At 40.0% G+C, this 21648-nt stretch overlaps 1 protein-coding gene across 6 annotated transcripts in view; it reads right to left on the bottom strand.

The window, feature by feature from the left end:
• LOC109961139 (Kv channel-interacting protein 2) overlaps positions 1 to 21648 on the bottom strand; it is a 138206-nt gene that overhangs the window by 39486 nt on the left and 77072 nt on the right. The window contains exon 1 of one of the 6 annotated variants that reach the window (XM_020601781.1): positions 8443 to 8646. The exons of the other annotated variants lie outside the window; for them this stretch is intronic. Within the exon in view, the coding sequence (XP_020457437.1) occupies positions 8443 to 8530 (88 nt within the window). The 5' untranslated portion in view covers positions 8531 to 8646. Of the gene's footprint in view, positions 1 to 8442; positions 8647 to 21648 lie in introns of those variants that run through there. 6 annotated transcript variants of the gene reach the window in all.

Here is a 21648-nt window from a genome sequence, read left to right as displayed (position 1 = left end):
AGGAGGGAATAGGACAAGGTGTCCACTTGAAATCCCCACTGGCACAGCAAACCGGCTTACAAGCAGCTGAAGATCCACAGGCTGCTCTGCACCATATGATAGTACTCTTCTTCAGAAAGATGAGGGATGACAGCCTAATCTACTGAACCATTAACACAGCTTACACCAGCCTCAGCTTTGGACAGAAACTGAAATGTAATCATATACAGTATAATTTCTAGCTTCTTGTTTTTGCCTCAGTATCTCCTGAGAGGAAGCTAGAGAGTTGGTCAGAGGTGAGAAGCCTGTAACCTATTTGAAATCATGTTGGAGATGGATATAAAATAATGAAAACTGCAGATACAGTCCCGTGCTGATATAGGCAACACAGTACGTGACGGGCAGAGCAAGCTAGATCACCAACTCAATCTGCTTGGAACAGAGCGAAATGTGAACAGCATGGAGCAGATTAAGGCTAAAACACTGGAGGAGGTGCCAGAGAAAACAAAGGATAAGAAGTGAGCAACAGATAAACAGAGGGATTATTCAGCATACATAGAGTGAACAAATAATTACAAACTAAATGTCGCTTTCCTTTTTATAACTTGATCTGAAATGCCACTGCGTGTGCATAAAGCTGACAGCACGTGCAAAATATAAATGTAATTCTTAAATATAGATCTTCAAAGAAGAACCGTTTCCCTGAACAAAATGCAACCTTGAACTTCCACAAAAGGTTTATTTTTAGGCCACCTTTTTCTCTTGACTGTGAACGCGTGAGTCAGGAGGTGTCAACAACACACAGAAACAGAAGGGAATAATCAGCACCAGTGAGATAATTTAAGTGAGAATCTTCACGTCTGGTAACAGAACTGGTGTGTTCTTAAAATGGATTTGAGCACTCAGACATGATAGAAGGTGGCATCTTTCTTTCTCTGTCTATCTCTTCCCATCTTCTCACTTTGTCACTTTCTACCTTTCCTTTCGCTCACTTTAGCATCAGGATTTTTTTTTAACTCATGTCACACACCAGATTGCCAAATGACAACACTGCTGTCACAACTTGGCACTGCAGTCAGCTAAATAATAATCTCACATGAAGTGGAACAAAATCTTGTAAATGATTCCAAATATATCTCTGCGTTTCAGCCCTACAAGTCAATGGCTACCCAGACCCAAAGCTTCGTCGCCGTTTCCTTCTGGTGCGTGTCTCCTCTTTACCCCACAGTGAAGCACACAAGCAGGGTCCTTTAGAGCAGAATAAACAATTCCCTTCCCACCGCAAGTGCCATCACCACACACTGTGATATGAATGAGTACTCCTCACGCAGACAAATACTGCAACACACTAACTTCTGCAAGCACTCGTCACAACTTGTCATGTTTAATTAATTAAGCTTTAAATTCACATTTGATATCATTTTGTTCTCAAAACGAGAGGAACGTGATGGACAGATGTGTAATAATGCCTGTCAGAGACAAGAGTGAGGGTATAGATGTAACAATATTAAACAAGCACTTCAGTTGCTTGAAGGAAATACACTTAAGAGAAAAGATTCACATATACTTCTTACTTCAGAAACAAGATGCATCATACCTCCAAGATTAATCAGAAGTGAACTTGTTATGACCTTTTAATGTTTGAAATGCTGACTATCAACTACCCTACACTGACCCCAGTCAAACCAATCACCTTCAGCAAAAACACAAATAACAGTTTCATATTAAGATACAAAATGCAATAGCAGCACCTTCTCAGACACGTACAAATAAACATGAACCTCAGAATTTTTATTCTAGGGCTGAAAATATTTTATTCATAGATGAAAGGTTGATAACAAAATCTCTTTGGTCATCATCTCAAGTGAGCTACAAAGAGAATCAGCTTCAAGGTACTAGAGCTAAAAAACTGTGAAATGTGTATGTTTTTGTCAGTCTGAGCTGGTGTGTGTATTTTATGTACAGTTATATACACCCTGCTGCTTCGGATGTATACGTGTGCACGCAGCAGAAAGGTGAAGCAGCACATGGGAAAGGTAATCAGAGGTTATTCATTAGAGACTACAAAGTTATAACGGCCTCTGGAGGAAGATTAACACCCTGTTTCATTTAGAAAAAATGTCAAAGCCCCTAACAAATGACTCCTATTCTGAAGACCATTTCTGTGACTATTCCTTGGTGTTCATATGTATACTGAGAAGTACATGTGAAAGTATCCAGTAGGTGCAGGGGTGGACAGTGCATTTCGTAAAAAGAAAATGTCACAGAAAGCTCGTTTCTGCAGGAATGTCTGGATCACCTGAAGAGAATGATTTAGCATTAATGACTATAGCACTCATTGCTGCTCATTACACAGCCACCAAAGACATTATTCTTCAAACATGTGTTACACGCTAAAGTCATTTACAAGCCAAAATAGCACGTTTGTGTACAATTATTGTGGAGTAAAGTTATTAGGGCACAAGGTGCTGCTCAGTAATTTGATAAGAAAAAAAATGACTGCACTTTGTCACTGAGAAATTATTGTCAAACTGTTGTGTGTTATGTAGCAAAACTAGAACCAGTAAGCATTCAGCAGTCAGTGCCATGTACACCTGTAAACATGTTTAAAATACACCAACAACTTGGATAAATTTGGCTGTTTTATATTGTGACTACTGATCCAGTGATACTGTAACACAGTGGAAAAGGAGAAAACTGACTTTTCTTGCTGTGAAAGGTTTTGAACCCATCAGACACATGTAACTTAGTAAGCATGTAAATAATAAAATAACAATGACAAATTACATCTAAAGCTCCAGGTGTTGTGCATGCTGCCTTACTGGGCCTATCCTTCCATAAAGCATAATTACATATTCAAATTTGCAGACAAAATAACTATCCTGGGACTGAAACCAGGCACTAATGAATCCCACTATTGGCAGCTGGTGGTTGACATAATTGCCTGTGCGGAGGAGAACAACCTTGCCCTTAACTCCAGCAAGATAAAGTCCTGGGCTTCAGGACTTCATAAAAGGCACTCATTTGGATCACAGCTTTAAGTTACTGGGTCTGCATATTACCAACACCTCAGCCACTGTCAAGAAAGAAAAGCAGCAGTTTTACTTCATCATGTCGCTGAAGAAAGTCGGCCTTAGCTGTCAGCACCTCATTCAAGCCTACTACAAAGGACTTGTATAGAGCATCCTCACCAGAAGCATCACAGTGTGGTTCAGGAACACCCGACTAAGGGAGAGAAAGGTCCTCCAGAGAATTATAAAGACAGCAGAGAGGATTACAGGCACTCTCTCCTCTATAGACACACTGTTTGCCAAACGCTGGACACCTTCTGATTAAATGCAGAAATTCAGGACATTAGACATCATTGACCTGAGAGCATGTAAACCAGAACATCTGCACAGATGCAGAACATCTACAGACCAAGATAGCGTCATACAACAGAGTGAAGTGAAAAAGAAAGTATGTACAGTACTGTAGGTGCATGTAGACTGATAGTTTACTTAAGGGATTTTTCCATTATAGGAAGCTACCGAAGTATGTCGTGCTAAGTAATGCTTGTCATGGGTTCTATGTTTGTTTCTACTACACTTGACCCACCTTAGAGGTAAGGTCTGGGAGCTAAATTTCAGCACCCCTCAGGAGGTAGTACTAAAATCAACCCAAAAGGAGAGGGGGTGCATAGGCACAGAGCAGTCGCCGGTGTTTGGTTAAATGTCTGCGTCTTCACATCTCAAGCATTCGCATTATAAGCACAGTGTGTAAACACACAGCCGACTGCAGGTATGAGAGGGGTGCAGCCCCTCCCTCCTCTAAACACAACTCGACACAGAGAAAATACAGTAAAAGAACAAAGCAGTACAGTCCATGTCAGTCCCAGAGGCTATACTTGATGGCTAAGGGGAGTATGGGGTGCACCGCTCATTAGGTTCTGACAGTGGAAATGCAGCACTGGTGTTGGAGTGTGTGTGTGTGTGAGTGAGAGTGAGAGTGAGAGAGAGAGAGAGAGAGAGAGAGAGAGAGAGAGAGAGAGAGAGAGAGAGAGAGAGTGGCAAACAAGATGAACACTATACATCTTAATTGCACTAAACAGAGCTATTCCCCCTATTAGGTAAATCAACACAAACAAAGCTCTAGTGCAGAGGAGGAGACAAAGATACACACACACACACACACCAACATGGCCTTGTTTCCCCTACAGAGGCTAATGAAAAAACACTAATTAGTGTGCAAAGTAGGGGCAAGAGGGAGGGTGACGACAAACAACTGTCATTAGTAATGCACACACACACACACACACATACCAATGAGCCATAACCACACATGATCAGGTTCCTAATCATTGTGTAGGTCCATGGTGGGACTATGATTATAGCTCCAAATGACAGAACTAATCACAGAACACACAACTGTCAGTCCAGAAGCACACTATGTGACATCAAGGCTCAATAGGGATATAAAATCAAGAAAAGAGAATTTGAATTTTTTCAACATGGTCTGTTGACTTTAAAAAATAAAGTGGAATAAAATCGGTTAACCTGGGGCTTTCACATGTCCTTTTTTGCATAGGTTAAATCAGTGTTAGGTTTGTTTTTTTTCCCACAGTTTGACTGCAGAATAAATTCTGTCTCTTCATGCCCGATTTAAATGGCACATCCCAATGCACTTTGGCACCGCCAAAAATGCCACACTGCTCAAATATCAAACTCTGAATGGCCTTGATGAATCTCTATGTAGCACCATTATACTGTACAGTTCAGCCCTTGCTGGCACCCATTGCACTAAAGCAGACGTCTCTCTCTTTCTCTCTTTCTCTCACGTCTATTGCAACAGACATGCAGGAGCCAGTAGTCATGGTAACTCCATTCTGGGTAAACTTAAGGATGTGTATGTGCATACACACACACACACACACACACACACACACACACAATGTTTTTAATAAATACTTCATGGATGGGAGCTGCATGGTGAAGAGGTTTTGAGACTGAAGCTAGTTACAGTGTGTCTGAACAGTGAGTAGTTTGTTTTTGTTGGTTGATTTTTAATCTTTTGTCCAACTTTGATTACTTCTTTAATCATCCTATCAGTGTTTATCTACAATATTATATAATATATTTCAGGATCTTTACAGTTGCATCACAGGATGTCTCACTGTTGCCTGAGTCTGTACCCAATAAAATTTGACCTACATGTGGCCTTAGGATTTAAAATACCATGGACGTGCTGCAAGCCCGTTTTACAAAAAGGTTTAGGGTTATTTTGACATGAGGTCTTGACCTGCTGTACATAAAATTTGCTTTGCAACACACTGTGAAGCTACAAAGTCTAGGTTCTACAACCCCAAATCACAAAAAGTTGGGTATGTAAAATCTAAATAAAAAAACATTTTTAAAAACTGAAAATAGTGATCTGTAAATGGCTCATAGAAGTCTCCGATATGTACCCAAAATTTGTCCTACACTTCATAGTTTTTATAGTCATATAGCCCCAAATCAGAAAAAGTTGGGATGTAAAGTCAAAGTTAAAACTGAAGATAGTGACTTTTCAAATCATCTGTGTTATGTATTGAAAACTAGAAGCACGTCATTTGATGTGATACCTCATCAACTTTACTCTTTGTTCAAAATAAACACTCTGGTTCTTCTCAGCTCCTCCCACACACAGCTGAGCAGACAGCGCAATGCTCCTTAATCACATGTGGAGACTGTACAGAATGAGCAGTTCATCAGAAGGCAGCTGAACAAGGAGAACACAAGCTTGCATTAATGTGGATTCACTGCTGCTTTGCTAGAGGTCAACTCGCCGAAGTCCCTGTTTTAGAGTACTTCTAAACTAGTACGAGTGAAATCCCCATTTTATCTCTAAACCAGTGAGTGTATGTTAACACACCGCACCAGACAGCCCTGCCAGCACCTGGACCCTCCTCACATTCCTGGAACTTAATTTATTAATGAGGGGTGCCAAAGTTTTGCTCAGGGAACTAGGCTCCAAAGCAGGTTGAGTGGATAAGTATAGGTTCCATTATGGATCAGTACTGTAGGTTCCTACAGTTGAAAATATACACTTTGTTGACCTATGTATGCCCTTGTAGACTTCATCCAAGCTCGTAATCTGTCTGAAATGTGAGCTCGAGTGCTGGTCCTTTCAATATTTACTTACAGTTGTTTCCCTTCACCTTTGCATGCACAGGCTCAGACTTTGTGATTTACCAATGTTTTTATTCCTAATTAGACTTTATAGATGTGAGTCTCTCTGTTTGTGCGTGCATATACTGTACGTGAGGTTTCCAGTAGATGTCCGGAGAATCATTTGTTACAATTAGTCCCGTCATTCATACATTTTAATGGGCACAAATTGGCAAACAAGCACAATCAATTAATCAGTTATTTATATATTTTAAATATGTACATTTATACTTTATTGTTGAATAAAACAATACACTAATGTGTGATTTTGTATAATAGTGTTTAAAATATTTTACTGCTGAAGTGGTTTTGCTGAAAAGGAAAGCTGGGTGTTATTTTGTAATTTTTTTTGTCATCAAATTCCATAGAAGCATCAAAACGGACACTGTTTGTGGCCATTTGAGCTTTAAAAATAAATAAATAAATAAAACAGGTCAGAAATATATGGTTCCATAAAAAGAAAAAACCTTTTTTTTTTTAAAAGGTACATGCTGAATTAATGTACAGTACTGTGGCGAAATATTTTATAACAGCACTTTGTTGTAAGGTAGGACTGAGTCAAAACTGTGTCCATTCAGTCTAATAAAGCAACATGTCATCTACCGCAACAGTGAAGCTCATTAGTTTTTGGTACAGAGAAATAAAACTACACACACATGGTGCACAATTCAGTTATGCTGCTTTTGGCCTTTTGGTGGTATTTGCTGACACACAGAAAACCAAATACAAAATACCACCAGCCTTTTATTAATGAACTATTTTTCCATTAGCTCATCAATATTTTGTAATATTTTAATGTATATTATATTAATGTTTAAAAATGCATGCGTTTCACTTTGAATCTAGAGTTTGTTTTTACAGTAAATACTTTAAAATGGAAGTTTCACTAGTTTAATGGGATAAATCAGTGTCATTTGTTTTATAAGATCATCACTCTGATGACCAAAGAAAATCATTACTGGTTATCGATTCTTTGGTATTATACTCAAAGTTATTGTTTTAGTCAAGACATTGTGTTTTTACGTGGGCTATGTGTCTATGTGCCTCTGCACACATGCGCTCATGTCCAGTTGCTGCTTTCCGAACACGAAGTTCTGCAGCTATTTGAAGAGGGCACGAGGAGAAAAGAGCAGCACCGATGCCAAATTAACATTCAGACACTGCTCTGTTGACAAGGTCATCTAAACATCGTTTTATCTCCACCTTCTAGGATCAACTGCTGGGATCCAATTGCACCACCCTACTTTGTTCTATCTTCCCCAAGGCAAAATGAGCTGCTGCTCAATTTCACACATGAAAAAAAGAGAAAAGTGGGTATAAAGCTTAGCAGCAGGCTGTCAAAAGGCAGTGGTATAGAGGGAGGTTCTGGCAAAGGGCAATTTATTCAGCCAACACTAAGCTCAGTAGGACAAAGAGTGCGAGTGCATTAAAGAATATAAGATCTTCTAAGTATTGAGAAGATATTTTGACTGATCTTATACAGCTTTATTCTAATCTCTGTGCACAGATTAACATCTTAAAGTTGTGTGGAACTGTACAGAGAGTGCTATTGCAGAAAAGAGGATGGGGATGGGTGAGTTGATGTCATACTGAGAGCTGGCTGAAGGGCTGGATAAAAGGCTGTGTGCATCTTTCTCCCACTGAGAGATTCTCAATGAAGGTGGAATGCCACATGCTTCCAGAGGACAGTCAGTTTCACTGGTAAAGAGCAGAAGGACAGAGAAGAACAGGGAAAGGAGCGGAAGAGTGAGTTCATTCAACCCCAACAGTTTCCTAATCTCGTTGTGATCCTGGTTTTTGATTCTCATTTATGCATAAGATTAGAGCAAAGTGGAAAAAAGTATGCTCACAAGCGTACTGCATACATCTGTTTACTGTGCATGTAAACACACTATGCAGAGAATAATGAGTACAGTCTTTAGGTTACTTGATGTCTAAGCTTTGCTTTGTTTCAGACGCACTGTGCTGTATTAACATACACGCACGCAAACTCTAAATACAGTATATGCATGTTTTGGATCTATGCACATGCGGTGTGCATCTACATTACCATTACTGAGGTAAAAAAGCAAGCCACTGACACAGGACACTGTGGATGGACCAACAACAGAACCATCAGCACAGATCAGAAATCACCCCGGGTCCTTGAGCTGAGCACCTCTGCTACAGTAAACACAAACTCCAGTTAGGATCATCTGCACTTTGCTTCTGCTCACATGAAACAAGTGGAATCACCAGCAAACCTCTGGGTGTGGAAGTGGAAGTTTTGGGTGCCTACCTTGGGTGAGCGTTCCCATGAGGAAGCGATAGAAATAGCGAGCCACCTTGGTGAGCTGTCTCTTGCACCTTTTCCTGCACTGGCTCATGTTGGTGCAGCTATGGTGAAGGTGGTGTTAGTCGGCTAGTCTGCCGGGTGAAGTAAGCTCTTAAGGTAGGAGGGGAGGAACAGAGCACTGTGAGTGTGAGTGTGTGTGTGTGTGTATCTGAGAGAGAGAGAGAGAGAGAGAGAGACAGAGTGTGTGTGTGTATGGGAGTCTTGATTGCCGCTGCCTCTCTTCTCCTCCTCCTCACTCATTCTCTCTCTTCTCTCGACCGTCTTCCCACCTCTCTCTTCCTCTTCATTCTTCTTTCCACCTGTAGGGCGCGGGCTGTCAATCAGTCAGCAGTACTCTGTCTCCTCCCCCTCACGTTCTGAAAAGCCCTGTTCTGGGTTGTCATTGGCTGGGAGCAGAGTGTGGTGAAAAATTACGAACTGGGTGTGCACGTGTGTGTGTGTGTGTGTGTGTGTGTGTGTGTGCGCATTTGTGAGCAGTGTACTATAAGGAGGCTGGCTTGAGTGGCAGGTGGTGGTTTTTCCTCTAGCTGCACACTCCACATCTTGTTGATTTTTTCCTCCTCTTGTGGCTCATAAAGAAGACAGTCTCTGAGTGTGTGTGTATCTGTGTGTTTATTCAATCTTGGCTCAAAGTGACAGAGGAAACAAAGCACACTCATTAATTAGCATCACACACACACTGCCCTCTGTCTGTCTGTCTCCTGCATGCTCTTTAATCATAGCATGGTGAGGATAACACAGGGATGTGCACAGAAGAAGCAAAAAGGAAAAGCAAAGGTACATGAAGAGACAAATGGGGAGGTGAAGATGGAGCAAAACGGAGAATGCATAAATAATATCATTCCCTCCTTTTGCCGGTGTGGTAAAATTTTAAAGAACACAAAGCTTGACAGGAGGAAGAGGTTGTTGGGCAAATACCAGCCCTCACTAGCGGTCGATGAACAGATTATCTGCCAGCAGAGAGGGAGAAGAGAGAAGAAGGGAAGAGAGAGGAGTTTTTAAATCCTGTGGGACTGGGAAAGAAAGGCATTTATGTAAAGCCTTGTAGTCTCTGTCCTTATCATTCTGCCAACACTAACTCACTCAGTGTGAATGCATCAAGAGTGACTATACAAGGAAACACACTCACCTTGTTGTCCCTGTTGACACACTGTATTGTTTATTTCTCTACAACACCCACGTTACCCCACTAAACTGCTGCCACTTCACCTTTATCCTCTCTCTGTCTCACTGATGCTGAATAAAAAGTAACTGCTGTTACCACAGCAACCCCAAACTCCACAGATTGTTCTGGTAGACTAAGTGGCAAAGCACACACATTTGCATGCACGTACACCTTCATGTCCTTCAGGTCAAAGGGGAATTCAATCACACATCAGGCAGGTGCTTCCACAAATTGTTCCAGTTCCATAGACATTGTGCTCTAATTCTTGTTTAGAAGTCACAGAGAGGGGTCAAAGTGTTTGACAGCAAGCTATTCTGGGCTGATGCAACACTGCCAGACATAGTAAGACCTCACATAACCAAGTAACACAGAAGGACCTCTGGCTCCTTCAGATTGGAGCAAAGAGACTCAAGAACATGTGGCAGGGAGGCTGATGGTAATTTGTCAGACACTTCAGCTCAAAGTGGATATAATCAGTGTTTATGTATTGCTAATGGATCAGGTGACTACTTGCATACTAAAGGGTTCACTCATAGTGTTGAACACAGAGTTATCAGCCAACTTCTCTAAGCAGCTCATCTCAGGTCTATAGAAGGCAAAGTTAGCAACTAGCTGCTAAACACAGTGGAACATTTAGCATCAAAACAAATAATGAATTTAAATGACATATTATGATTTTACATTCTTGTAAATCATGGCCAGGTGATGTGGTTGAAAACATATATAACATATTGAGATCAATATATTATGATATAGTATATGGATGCAAAATAAAAATATTGTTCATTGTGTGTTGGCAGCAGTCAGATGAACCCATCTGCTCCTTGCTGCCCCTGTCTTCATCATCCTGCCAGAAAACTGTACAGGATGTATGATTCTGACATCTTATAAATTATTAAGTAATACACCCTGCACTGTTCAGGTCCAACAGCAAATGTAGCTATTTGAAAAACCCCAGTACCTTAAATTGGCAAGTAAAAATCATTTATCACCAACATCCAGACTAATTCATGTAAATGAAGAATGTAAAACAGCAAATCCCTCTCCTAAAGTGAGAAAGAATCTGCAGAATGTTTATAGATAATTGTATAGGCAGGTCACGAATCATCTCGTTCCAGATTTAACTCAGCAGTTAGGGTTTTTTTAAGATGTGTGAGTAAAGCAAACTTGATTAACAGTTTTACAGCGACTGTCAGTAACTGCATGCACGCACACACTCTCTCACACTCACTCACACTCACTACTTGTCTCAGCCTCTAATTTTATCTTAAATAATAAAACAACACTGATAACATACATGGTGGCCATTAGAACCATCAACACACACATACATGCATACAAGAGATCAGGGTGTATGAGGTTTGATAAAGCTTTATTCTCAAGAGGTAAAGTAATAAAAAGAGACTAATCAACATTTATATGCCTAAACTTTAAAGCAAGGCAAGTACCTAAAATACAGGCTGAATAATGCATAAAGACAGTAAGTAGGAAAAACTGAATACATTTAAAGACGAATTAAAGAGATAAAACATATTTAAAATTCTCTACACCGCATGTCTGAGTTCCCACTCACAGCCTGAATCTGTTATGCTGTTACATGGTTTTGGTCCTGTGTTGAAAAACTGCAGGACAGTTTTCATTCACAGTTTGATGTAGCTACTGCTCTCTCACACACACACACACACACACACACACACACACGGTCCCTAAAACCCTGAGTGTGATCAGTGCTTAATTTTGATCTGTGCAGAGTTGTAGGACAGCTTGTGACAAGAAGTGACAAGTTGAAAATATGGCTGATTTAAGACTTTACAAATATACAATAACCACAAATGTTGACGCCTTCAAATAAAATCAGTAGAAACCATACTGTACATCACATTTGTAGTTCAAGCACTAAATTTGTCAGATCACTGTGGTTAGGTATGATGTTGCCTTGTTCTGTTTCCAACAATAATAAATTATTTTGTGCCTCAGGGAAAGAAAATATCCATGACAACTTAAAGTAGAAACTCCTGAATGCCTCATTAGTGGATTAGTCAGTGGACTTTTCTTGTGACCCTGCTAAAACCAGCTCCATGTGAATGCACCATGTGCCAAATTAGCTGTCTTAGCCTTAAATACTGTGGCCTTTTTGTCTGCAGGAGGCGAGATAGAAATATTGGACTGTCATTGCTACTGCTACTTGGAAGATTTAAAATTTATTTCTGTGGTGAAAATTAAGTAGTAAATTTGGTTTTAAAAGGTCCACATGTAATTTTCTCTCAGGTTTTGGACTATAAATCCAACTCAGACATGAAGTCAGGATTCATTACACCATATCTTCTCTCAGAATGTTACCTGTCGCTCAGGGATCCATCTTACCTCCAAACTCTTTTCCCTCCAGCTCTGACACGAAGGGTGAGGTAGAGAATGTCAGACCCTCTGCAGACATCTGACAGGCTTACAGACAATCCAGAGAAGAACAGCAAGAAGCAGTGGTGGAATCACACAATGCCAGCATTTGGTGACTGTTAAAACAAAGCTATGATTTTCTACAAAGAATATGAAAGAGGTGATTAAAAGTAGTAGACAGATGGGTGTGACTATTCCAGAACAAGTGATCTGCATGTGTTGTTTAACCGTCACACATAACTAGGATTTGTGCCACGACTCAGCCACCTGGTCTCAGAGGATGCATGTGTGTTTATAAATGTGTAAGTGTGCTTGTGTGTTTTTCTGTCCAGGAGTTTGAGTTACTCCAACTAATATGTCCAGGGTGTGAACCTAGCAGAACAAAATACAGACTGAAGTCCATTACTGATTATTACCAATTAAGAAACACACCATAAACAAAGAACACATCATCTCACTTGGTCACTTCTTTTAGCACCAATTACCAGCTGACAAAATCCTTTATATTTGGTAGTGACATGTTACTTTAGACTTCAATCACGTGCCAGATAAAAAAAATAATAGTACCAATCTTAAAATATCAACCAATTACTCAGAAAACATAAAACTAGACATTGGGGTGACAGACAGGAAGGGGTAGCATGTTCACTGGCAGGCAGACAGAAGAAGCAAGCAGACATCCTGTACCATCAACCTGTCAATGAAGCTCTAGATCTGCAGTCTGAGTGACTGGATTTGCCATTACGATGGAGACGTGGGGGCTGAAAACCTACCCTGACCATCAAATCGACAGTGTCAGAAAAACATCGTCAAGCAGCTTAAAAATCTGGGACTTTTTTGACAGGTCAACAGGAGGATAAAGGAGTAAATCTACCTAACTGTGCGACTGACCTCACCTGCTCCATTCTTTTCTTTTTTTATTTTTTTTTTAATTGCAACACAAAATAGTACATTAACAAAACAGAACAGAACATGCAAGACAACAGATTCAGGACATTACAGAAGAGATGTAAGAGGACTTTACATTTGGTTTGTGTGCGTGACGGTGTAAAGTATGGGTGTGCTTAACTCTAACAGCCTGGTACTTTACATAAAAAAAGCCAACAACAACAACAACAACAACTCGTACAGATTAGACAGATTCATACAGGTCTCTAGTTTTAAGTGCTCTTTTTATTCCTATTATCTCATTTCAATGAGCTTTCCTCTGTCTGCATTGTTTACTGTCTGTTTATACTGCTTATTTTGCATAGTTTGCACTGTTTGTTGCTTGTTAATGCTGCTTATTTGTTATATTACACAGCCTTATGCTGGTTTACTGTTTACTTGCCCCTTGCATGGGGATATGTACATACACATTGAGAGCCGATGTACCAGAGTCAAATTCCTTGTGTGTCCGACACACCTGACCAATAAAGCTGATTCTGAAAACATAAAATAAGATATAAAATGGGGTGTGAGGGGGTTATAACCAACAAATTAGTAATAAAGACAGGGATTGTACAGGTAATATTTCTGTCCTGAATCATGGTGCTTGTGACCGCAACAGTATTTTCTGTTCTAAATCCAATTCAAACTTTGATTAACCCTTATTTATTTCATTTCTTTCACAGGAAAGCTGTGACTCATATGTAGACATACACAATGTGTTCACTCATAGGCCATGGTAGGGGAGAGCTCTTACAGGCCTATTAATGTGGAAGAGAGCCCTCACACACACACACACACACACACACACACGTTTTTAACACTATTTATGTGGCAAGCAAAGGCACCAGCTGGTGAAACCCACTCATGCTATTCACTGAGAACATGTGACTAGGGAGGGAAGTAGACAAGAAACAGAGAGAGAGGGGAAAGAGAGGGAGGAGCGAGAAAAGGGGCACAGGTGGAAACACTCGTCTTTAGGGGTGTGCAGTTAAGCGTCAAATACAAACAGAAATTAAGAGACGTTTTCAGAGCTGAGACAGACCGTCATTCTGACTCCTACAACCTCTGCCTATCCATCCATTCCCCATTTGCACAGCTGAGTGGTGGGTTTTGCATTCTTAATTAAAGGCTGCAACAAACCAGCTACTAGACTGGAAATGGATTATAAAATGCTTAAACAGCCAGCTTGCACTAGTGCTGACTTATGCCACGTTCACATAATCACAGAAATTTCTTCACAACTGTGTAAGTGGTATGTTAGCTGCTACTTGCGCTGGAATAAAGATGGAGGCCAAATTTGTAAGGAGCGTTTCTGAATACAACTATCCAGTACCAAATCATCATACTGAGACCACAATAAAAACATTTGCTGCTACTGTAACAGTGTTACATTACATCAGGATTCATTATACAATTTGCAATGTGGAAAAAATTAATCCAAGTATTTGCCAATTATTAGCTTAAACATTACACAGACTAATCCACTCCTACAAAGAAACCTGCATGTATCAAAGCACAGTGCAAAAGCCTTGTTTTGATGCTATTATGTGCTGTATATGCACATGACTTAATCTTTTCTGCCCTTCATCATAACTACAAATAACAGATATTGAAGTAAACATGTACATTTTCTAAAATAAAACTCTACCTTACAGTATTTTGGTCATGCAAATAAACCTTTGCTATACTTTCCGATTAATGGTGGTTTCAGACATAAATCACAGAATATCACTTACTCCCAAATGTATTTGATTTGTCTTGCACCCATACATATCATTCGACAAAAATAAACATGACATGCAGATCTTTTGGGCGATATTACACATTTAAAGTTAAAGTATATATACATTTTTTGTATTTGTTATGTTAGTATAAGATTTAAGTGTTACGCTCTTGGACATCATGTGATTCATTATATCAGAAGCAGTGCTAACAGTAAATATTTCCAGTTCATAAATGTACTGTGGGGCCTTAATTAACCATAAAGCTGAGACTCTCAGTCAAGGATAATGTGACTTGTTGAAAAATACTTCTGCAATTTAGTTCCTAATACATTTAAAGATGGCATTTGGAACAGTCAGTTATATACAAAATATTCTATTCCATGATTAGAAGGAACAAGAAAAAGTGCAACAGAGCACCTTTCTGTGTCTGTACCTTGTTGATATTTAGCAACAGCACACTGAACAGTTAAATTTTTAAATGAGATTATTTTTTATTTAACACTATAGCCACTGGCTGTCTACTGGTGCAGATGCCAAACACCAGAACATAAGGTCCATGGTGCTGCTGCCATCTGCAGGCAAAAACCTGCAAAGCTCCAGGAGCATTTATCTGCCCTGAGGACAGATGGACTGAGAGAAGGCACAGGGGGGGAAAAATACTCAGAAACTTCACAAATACACACATTCACACATCATCTTTACACTTTAATGAAGACCAGGAATGAAGAGGAGATAGTAATGAAGTCACTAGAAGTAAGAAATGGTGCATGCCTCTTCCAGCTGATGGAGAAATATCACTACTCTGGATTTCTACTTGAATACTAATGAACAAATTAAAAGCTTGTGTGAACAAATATGTGTGTGGTTGCCAGGATCCTCTATCCCTAGTGTGACCACGAATGGACAACCTTTCAGGTCTATAAGGGGTAGGATGAAGACTAGGTGACTTTACAAGAGGCACTGTTATTTTCTAGGTAGAGAATGTCTTCATATACACAGAGGTGAAGACGTCATCTTACTTACATTTTATGCTAAATGTCAAGCTCACAATAACTCATAGATAAATAAATGTTATTAACACAGAAAACAGACATTTGAAACAGCGTCGATACCTGCAGGTTCATCTGACCTGAGTACTGCTGCACAGTTCTAGTCACAGATGCTTTTATCATTTACAATATTTATACAGTATTTACACACACTTTGGATGAAAAAGTGGAGAAAAGGGGGTGGGAACGGCATCTGACATTTTAAAATACAGTGTGGGATGTTCAGTGCTGTGTCCTGTGATTTTAAAATTGTTGGCTGTACCAAACAGTGTAGAACAGTAGAGGGCAGAAACAGACAAGTAAAACCACAGCTAGTGTAGATCTAAAATAAATAAAATACATTAACTCAATTGTTCCTCATAGAAAATAAAAAATCATCTTTTTCCATTTATTTTTGGCTTCAAATATCCTGCAAACAAACTAGATTCTTAAGAAAGCAGTGAAATGCACATGAAATTATTTTGCAGATTACATCATCACAACTCTGAATAAAGTTGGTTGTGGAGAGTTTTGCACCCCCTTGCATTAATATTTAAGTATATACAGTATATGAAACCATTTTAAATCTTGGTAATGACCTTCAGACAGGTGTTAGCAAAGCAATTATTTGTGCCTCTTTTTCTTGAATTAATGTCTAGCACCTGTTTACTGCTGCTGTCTGCTTTTATATACATTTAATTACCTTGTCTGCAGAAAATATAGCAACAGTGTAATCGAACCATTAGAGCTGGAGGCTAAATGCCACAGCGATATTTACTGGTCTTATCAACAGAGCTGCTTCAGATTTAAAAAACAAACTTCTGCACTGGGAATAGTAGTGATCAGCCTTTATCAGCTAAGTGTTGTGACAATGAGAAGAGGAGCAGCTATTAAGCACTGCAACAGCCTTTAGAGACAACATTCAGCAGCAGCATTCAGAAATCAGTCAGGGAAGTCACAAATTTATCATTGAAATTATAATACAACCCTCGGTTTTTATTTTCAGCTATAGATAAACCCATTAAAGAAATTAGTCTCAAATTTAAAAGAGCTACACCTTTGGAAATTGTGATGAATTTGCATCTTTCTTTGAGAAAAGTAATATAGCACCTCAGCAGCTCCACCTGCTCTCTTTACCCAGGTCCCACTGTGTTTTTACTATACTGGGCACTTTTTTGCAACCATTACTGAAGAAGTCCATTCTAGACCTTCCAAAAGTCCTAATTACGAGTCAGTCTCCAATATTCCACTACTTAGTAAAATCACTGACAAAGTTGTTCATAAGAGACTAGTTGGTTAATGTGACTGAACAACCTCCATCATGCATTTCAGCTTTTATACTTTGTGGAAGCTCCTCGCATATTCCTCTGGATAAAACCAGGGACACAGCTACTATTGTTTGGACAGATGAAGATAGAGAGGGCCAGACAAGACTGATAAATAAACAATGTAAGATGAGTAGAGGAGTGGGTCACTGGGCCATGAGGTCTACAAATAACCCACAGAGGAGATGCAATGTTTTTTTTTCCTTTTACCAGGAACCAGCCTGCAGCAAATTCAGCCAAGCCTAACTGTGAAAAAGAGGAGCACTAAATCATACACCTCTTTGAAGGTTTCAAACACCCCGTGGGCTTCAACGGCCTCCAATATTCCAGTAGCAATGTGAGCACTTGTTTTCACCTCATTTTTGGTACATCCTGCTCTACTCTGTTTCACATTTTATTATCCAACACAAACACTGTATTTCCTCTAAAGCCTCTTATATTTGCTGTCACACCAAACTTCTTGGCTGCATGACTGCTGTTCTTCCCCCACCCCACTCGCTCTCCCAGCCTGAAGGCAGGCAGCAGGTGTTTTGTGACTTGATGATCAGAGAGCCACAGAGAGACGGAGCCCCTCTGAGCTAGGCTGCCTGTGTAGGAGGAGGATAGAAAATCTCTGCTTCCATTTTCAGAATCTGCCATCTCTCTGCAAGAGGAGAGAGCACTTATCCCACCCCCAGACCACAGTTACACCAGTTCAATACCAGCGAGTGTATCCTATCTATATTACATGCTCATGTATGACTCCTACAGGAGTGAGGGAATGTTTTTTTAATTAATACCTACTTGGTGCTGAGTTGAGGTATCACTAAAGGCGGGGGGGTTATGCTGCAAGACAAAGCAAGAGAAACCAGGTTTTCCATTAGTTACATGTCTGTGCAGATTCTCAAGCATCCAGGTCATAGTAAACTGAAAAAACCTTAGAAAAAAATCAACTTAGAAATCTAAGTCCAGTTGATTTTTTCTAAGGTTTTTTCAGTTTTTCATTAGTTCCAGTGTGTGCAGGAAAAAAAAAATATGTAACACTAAAATACAGTACAAGTTTATGACTTTCATGGATCAAAACAAACCTTTTTGATGCACCCAAATTTCACAGCACCTCTCTCACTCTGACCTACAACTAGTTCCAGTGATGCTGGCTCCAACACTCTGTTCTTTCACTTTCATTTGGAGAGTTTGGTGACTTCATTAGATGCCATGTAGCTGCAGTGATGATTCTTGTGTTAATGATGAGAACTAGAACCAAAATACTGTATGGACCACGCTGTTCCCTTTTCTCTCTCATTTACCCACAATTTCTCTAAGGGCAGCCTGCATAGATAGTGTACATGACTAAGTTAAAGTACATCCCCTCTTTTACCCACCATGATTATGTAGGCTAAACTTAAAACAGACAGCATAGCTTCCAGGTTGTGGGTGGATGGCTACGTACTTTTATTTCTGTAAGGTATTCTCCCTCTGGGAACATCATGACTGGTCTGACCTGCATCCATTTTTGCAATTTGTTACATTTGGAATTCAACAGGCAGCTTGTACTCGTTACAAACCATATGGTGCATAAGGTTTGTCACCACAGGATAGATATTTATCCCCACGGGGAAGTTAAATTTTATAGCAGCAAATTTGCAGAAACAAGAAGAAGAATGAGGTATGCTGGGATTGTTTAATTATTAATAGACAGTACAACTAAGCTAACTACAAGCAAGTTAAGTTATTTACAAGCAGAGTACTGTACATTAGTGCACTGAGGTGGATGGATAATCTGGAGAAACTGCGCATTAAGGTTTATTTTTCAATGGATATTAACAAGTTTGAATACTAACAAAATGGGGCAACAGTGGTGCGGTGCGTAGAGCAGTCGTCTCCCAACCGAAAGGTTGAATGTTTGAGTCTCGGTGCCTGCAGTCCACATGTCGAAGTGTCCTTGGGCAAGACACTGAGCCCCCAAGTTGCCTGTGATGATGGTGCGTACACACGCAGCAGCTCGTGGCCCTCGGCTCCAAATAAAACTTTGTTGTACGTGTCAATCTTTCAATGACAATAAATAAAAATATATAAAATTGGTAGAAGCAAAAGTAGGTTTTGTTTACAGCCTTAATTCTTTGCCCATGAAAAATCACTGATTGATCAGATGGTCTAAAGTTTGCATGGGTGGAGTGGATTATGGACAAGCATTTCCACTTTCCTTGTCCCACGTGCACTGTCAACTTATTGTATCCCCAAAATACACAACAGTGCTCAAACTGCAGAGATCAGTTCATCTGGTCACAAAATGGGTAATCATACTGAATGCAGCCACTTTTGTCCTTTGAGACTTCCAATAGGTTTATTCAAACAGATAATGGTACCTGCGATAACACAGTGATTTAGTACAACAAAAAATACACTTGTTCCAGTTTATGAAAGACCTTTAAACAAAAACCATGTTGTAAATCAGAGTGGAACTGGCCAAAATCCAAGAAAGGCAACAGAAACTTTGGCAATGTCCAATAGATCTCCTCACATGCCCACATACCTACACCAAATGTCAGTTTGGTGAATATTACCTCATTACTCCACCTATGCTGCCACTCTGTAGCCAGGTTATTTAATTTATGCGCTCTCTTGTCATTGCTAGTCTCTGTCTTCCTCATGGCCTCTCATGAGTCATTAACCAGGGGGCCTGACTCTGGTGCGTCTGATGAGCACAGCTGCTGGGTTAAACAACCCATCTGCATCTAAATGACACAATCAGTCCTAATAGGGCAGGGATAAATCAATCCCATTGCTGTCAACCATCAGAGGACAAGAAGTCACCTTCACCAGTGCATCTGCCTGGGGATCCACAGGGAGACTCACCTGAAGCTGTGCATGAGACTGTGTGTGTGGTTCTAACAGCTACCGATAAAGTGGATCAAAAGTGTTGTCTTTCAACATGCTAACAGTAACTTTTTGCTTATGTTCTGTGTAACTGTGCAGAAAGTAGGAGGCTGCTACACATTCTGCTCAGAAAATGAAGGCATATCGATGAAAAAGTGTTTGCACCTTGCACCCTGAGGGGATAATTCTTCATAAAGTGTAAGTGCAAAAGTTATACAGGCATAATACCATGCTGAACCTGAGTCTAAGCACAGACAGAACCCATATCAGTCCCTAAACAGCCACACATTCTGCCAGTGTATCTGTGAGCAAGACCCACATCTACATCTTCCCACTCAGAGGGAAAAAAAAACACAAAACAGCCAAACACCTTAAAAAAATGAACAAAAATATCAAACACCACCCACTCTCTAATTTATTACTCTTTTTTTCTTTCCAAGTTGACAGCTTCTCCATTTGTGCTCATGTTCCATGTTTTATGAGCCCGATTTGAGTTTCACTTAGAGCAGTAATAGCAGCTTTGATCATGACAAGTGCAGCACTTATGCTACACTCCTATAATCAGTAACTCTTAATGTAATCCCTCACTTCTCTTGACATCATCCTCAGCTTTCTTAAGGAGCTCTCTCCATCTGTGTATCCAGCAGGACTGTTGCTGAACTCTCCACCTCGCTCTCAATTCAATTTTCAGAGCTCATTCTCCTACTCTTGCAGAGTTTAAGTGCTTCCACTCTTGGCTACTTCTGCTCTATGTACGTGTGTGTGTGCATACACTGTTACAGGAGACACCTCTGTCAAATGACACTGGTAAGGTACGATGATGTGGGGGGTAATGACAAAAAAACGCAGATGCTGTGGAATGCTAAAATAGTTTCTCTGTTTCTCTCTGTGTTTCAGTGATTAAAGACTAGACACACAGCAGACTCTGTAGGATTTAGACAGACTTGACAATGTAAACACAAATGCTCACATACAAAAAAAAAAAGAACCAATGTTGGAGTTGTACTGATTCCTGAAGGATGGTGTACATTTTCTCCTAATAAGCAGCTCATCTGTCCTCCATCACTGTAAACACAGCAGTTATGTAAGACATACAGGGCAGCGAGTATGTGCATGAGTGTGGGAGTGCATGCTAATGTGAGCATTCATTTGTGTATCTTTCTTATAAGTGTGTACTTGCATGTGTGAATGTGGAAAGGAGTCTGACTTGGCTGAATTCATGCAATCACCCAAAGACTCATGGGAAATCAGTGGGCGGACAGGTATGGATCGGTGACAGGAGGAGGAGGAGGAGGAGAAGGTGGGCAGGTTGGATTGGGTTCACTCTGTAACGCACTTGTTCTCTCTGTGTCTATCTTACAAATCTTTTTCTCTTCTCTTCAAAATAACTGCACCTGTTCTGGGTATTTAACTTCCTTAAAGAGACATGTTTGGTTCCATGTCTCTTTAAACATCTAAACCCACCACCACCTGTACTGCTGGTGGGTGAAAAATTCCTTTAAGTAGTGAGTAAGAACAACAACATGAATTTTTTATGTTGGATCACAGTTTTCAGACACGAGGACTGACAGAAAAGTACATTTTTGTAAGAAGTTTTGGGGAAAAAAGAAAAAAAACATACAATGTTGTTTGTTAGAGATGTAGGGATGCAATGTTGACCAAAGTGCTTCACATCAAGTCAACAAATTAAACCACAATAAGTACAAACGAGGGTAAAAGTGTAAACA

This window comes from Monopterus albus, unplaced genomic scaffold (assembly GCF_001952655.1).
Source record: "Monopterus albus unplaced genomic scaffold, M_albus_1.0 scaffold52.1, whole genome shotgun sequence".
Classification (NCBI taxonomy): Eukaryota; Metazoa; Chordata; class Actinopteri; order Synbranchiformes; family Synbranchidae; genus Monopterus; species Monopterus albus.
This window is presented reverse-complemented; position numbering and strand designations above follow the sequence as displayed.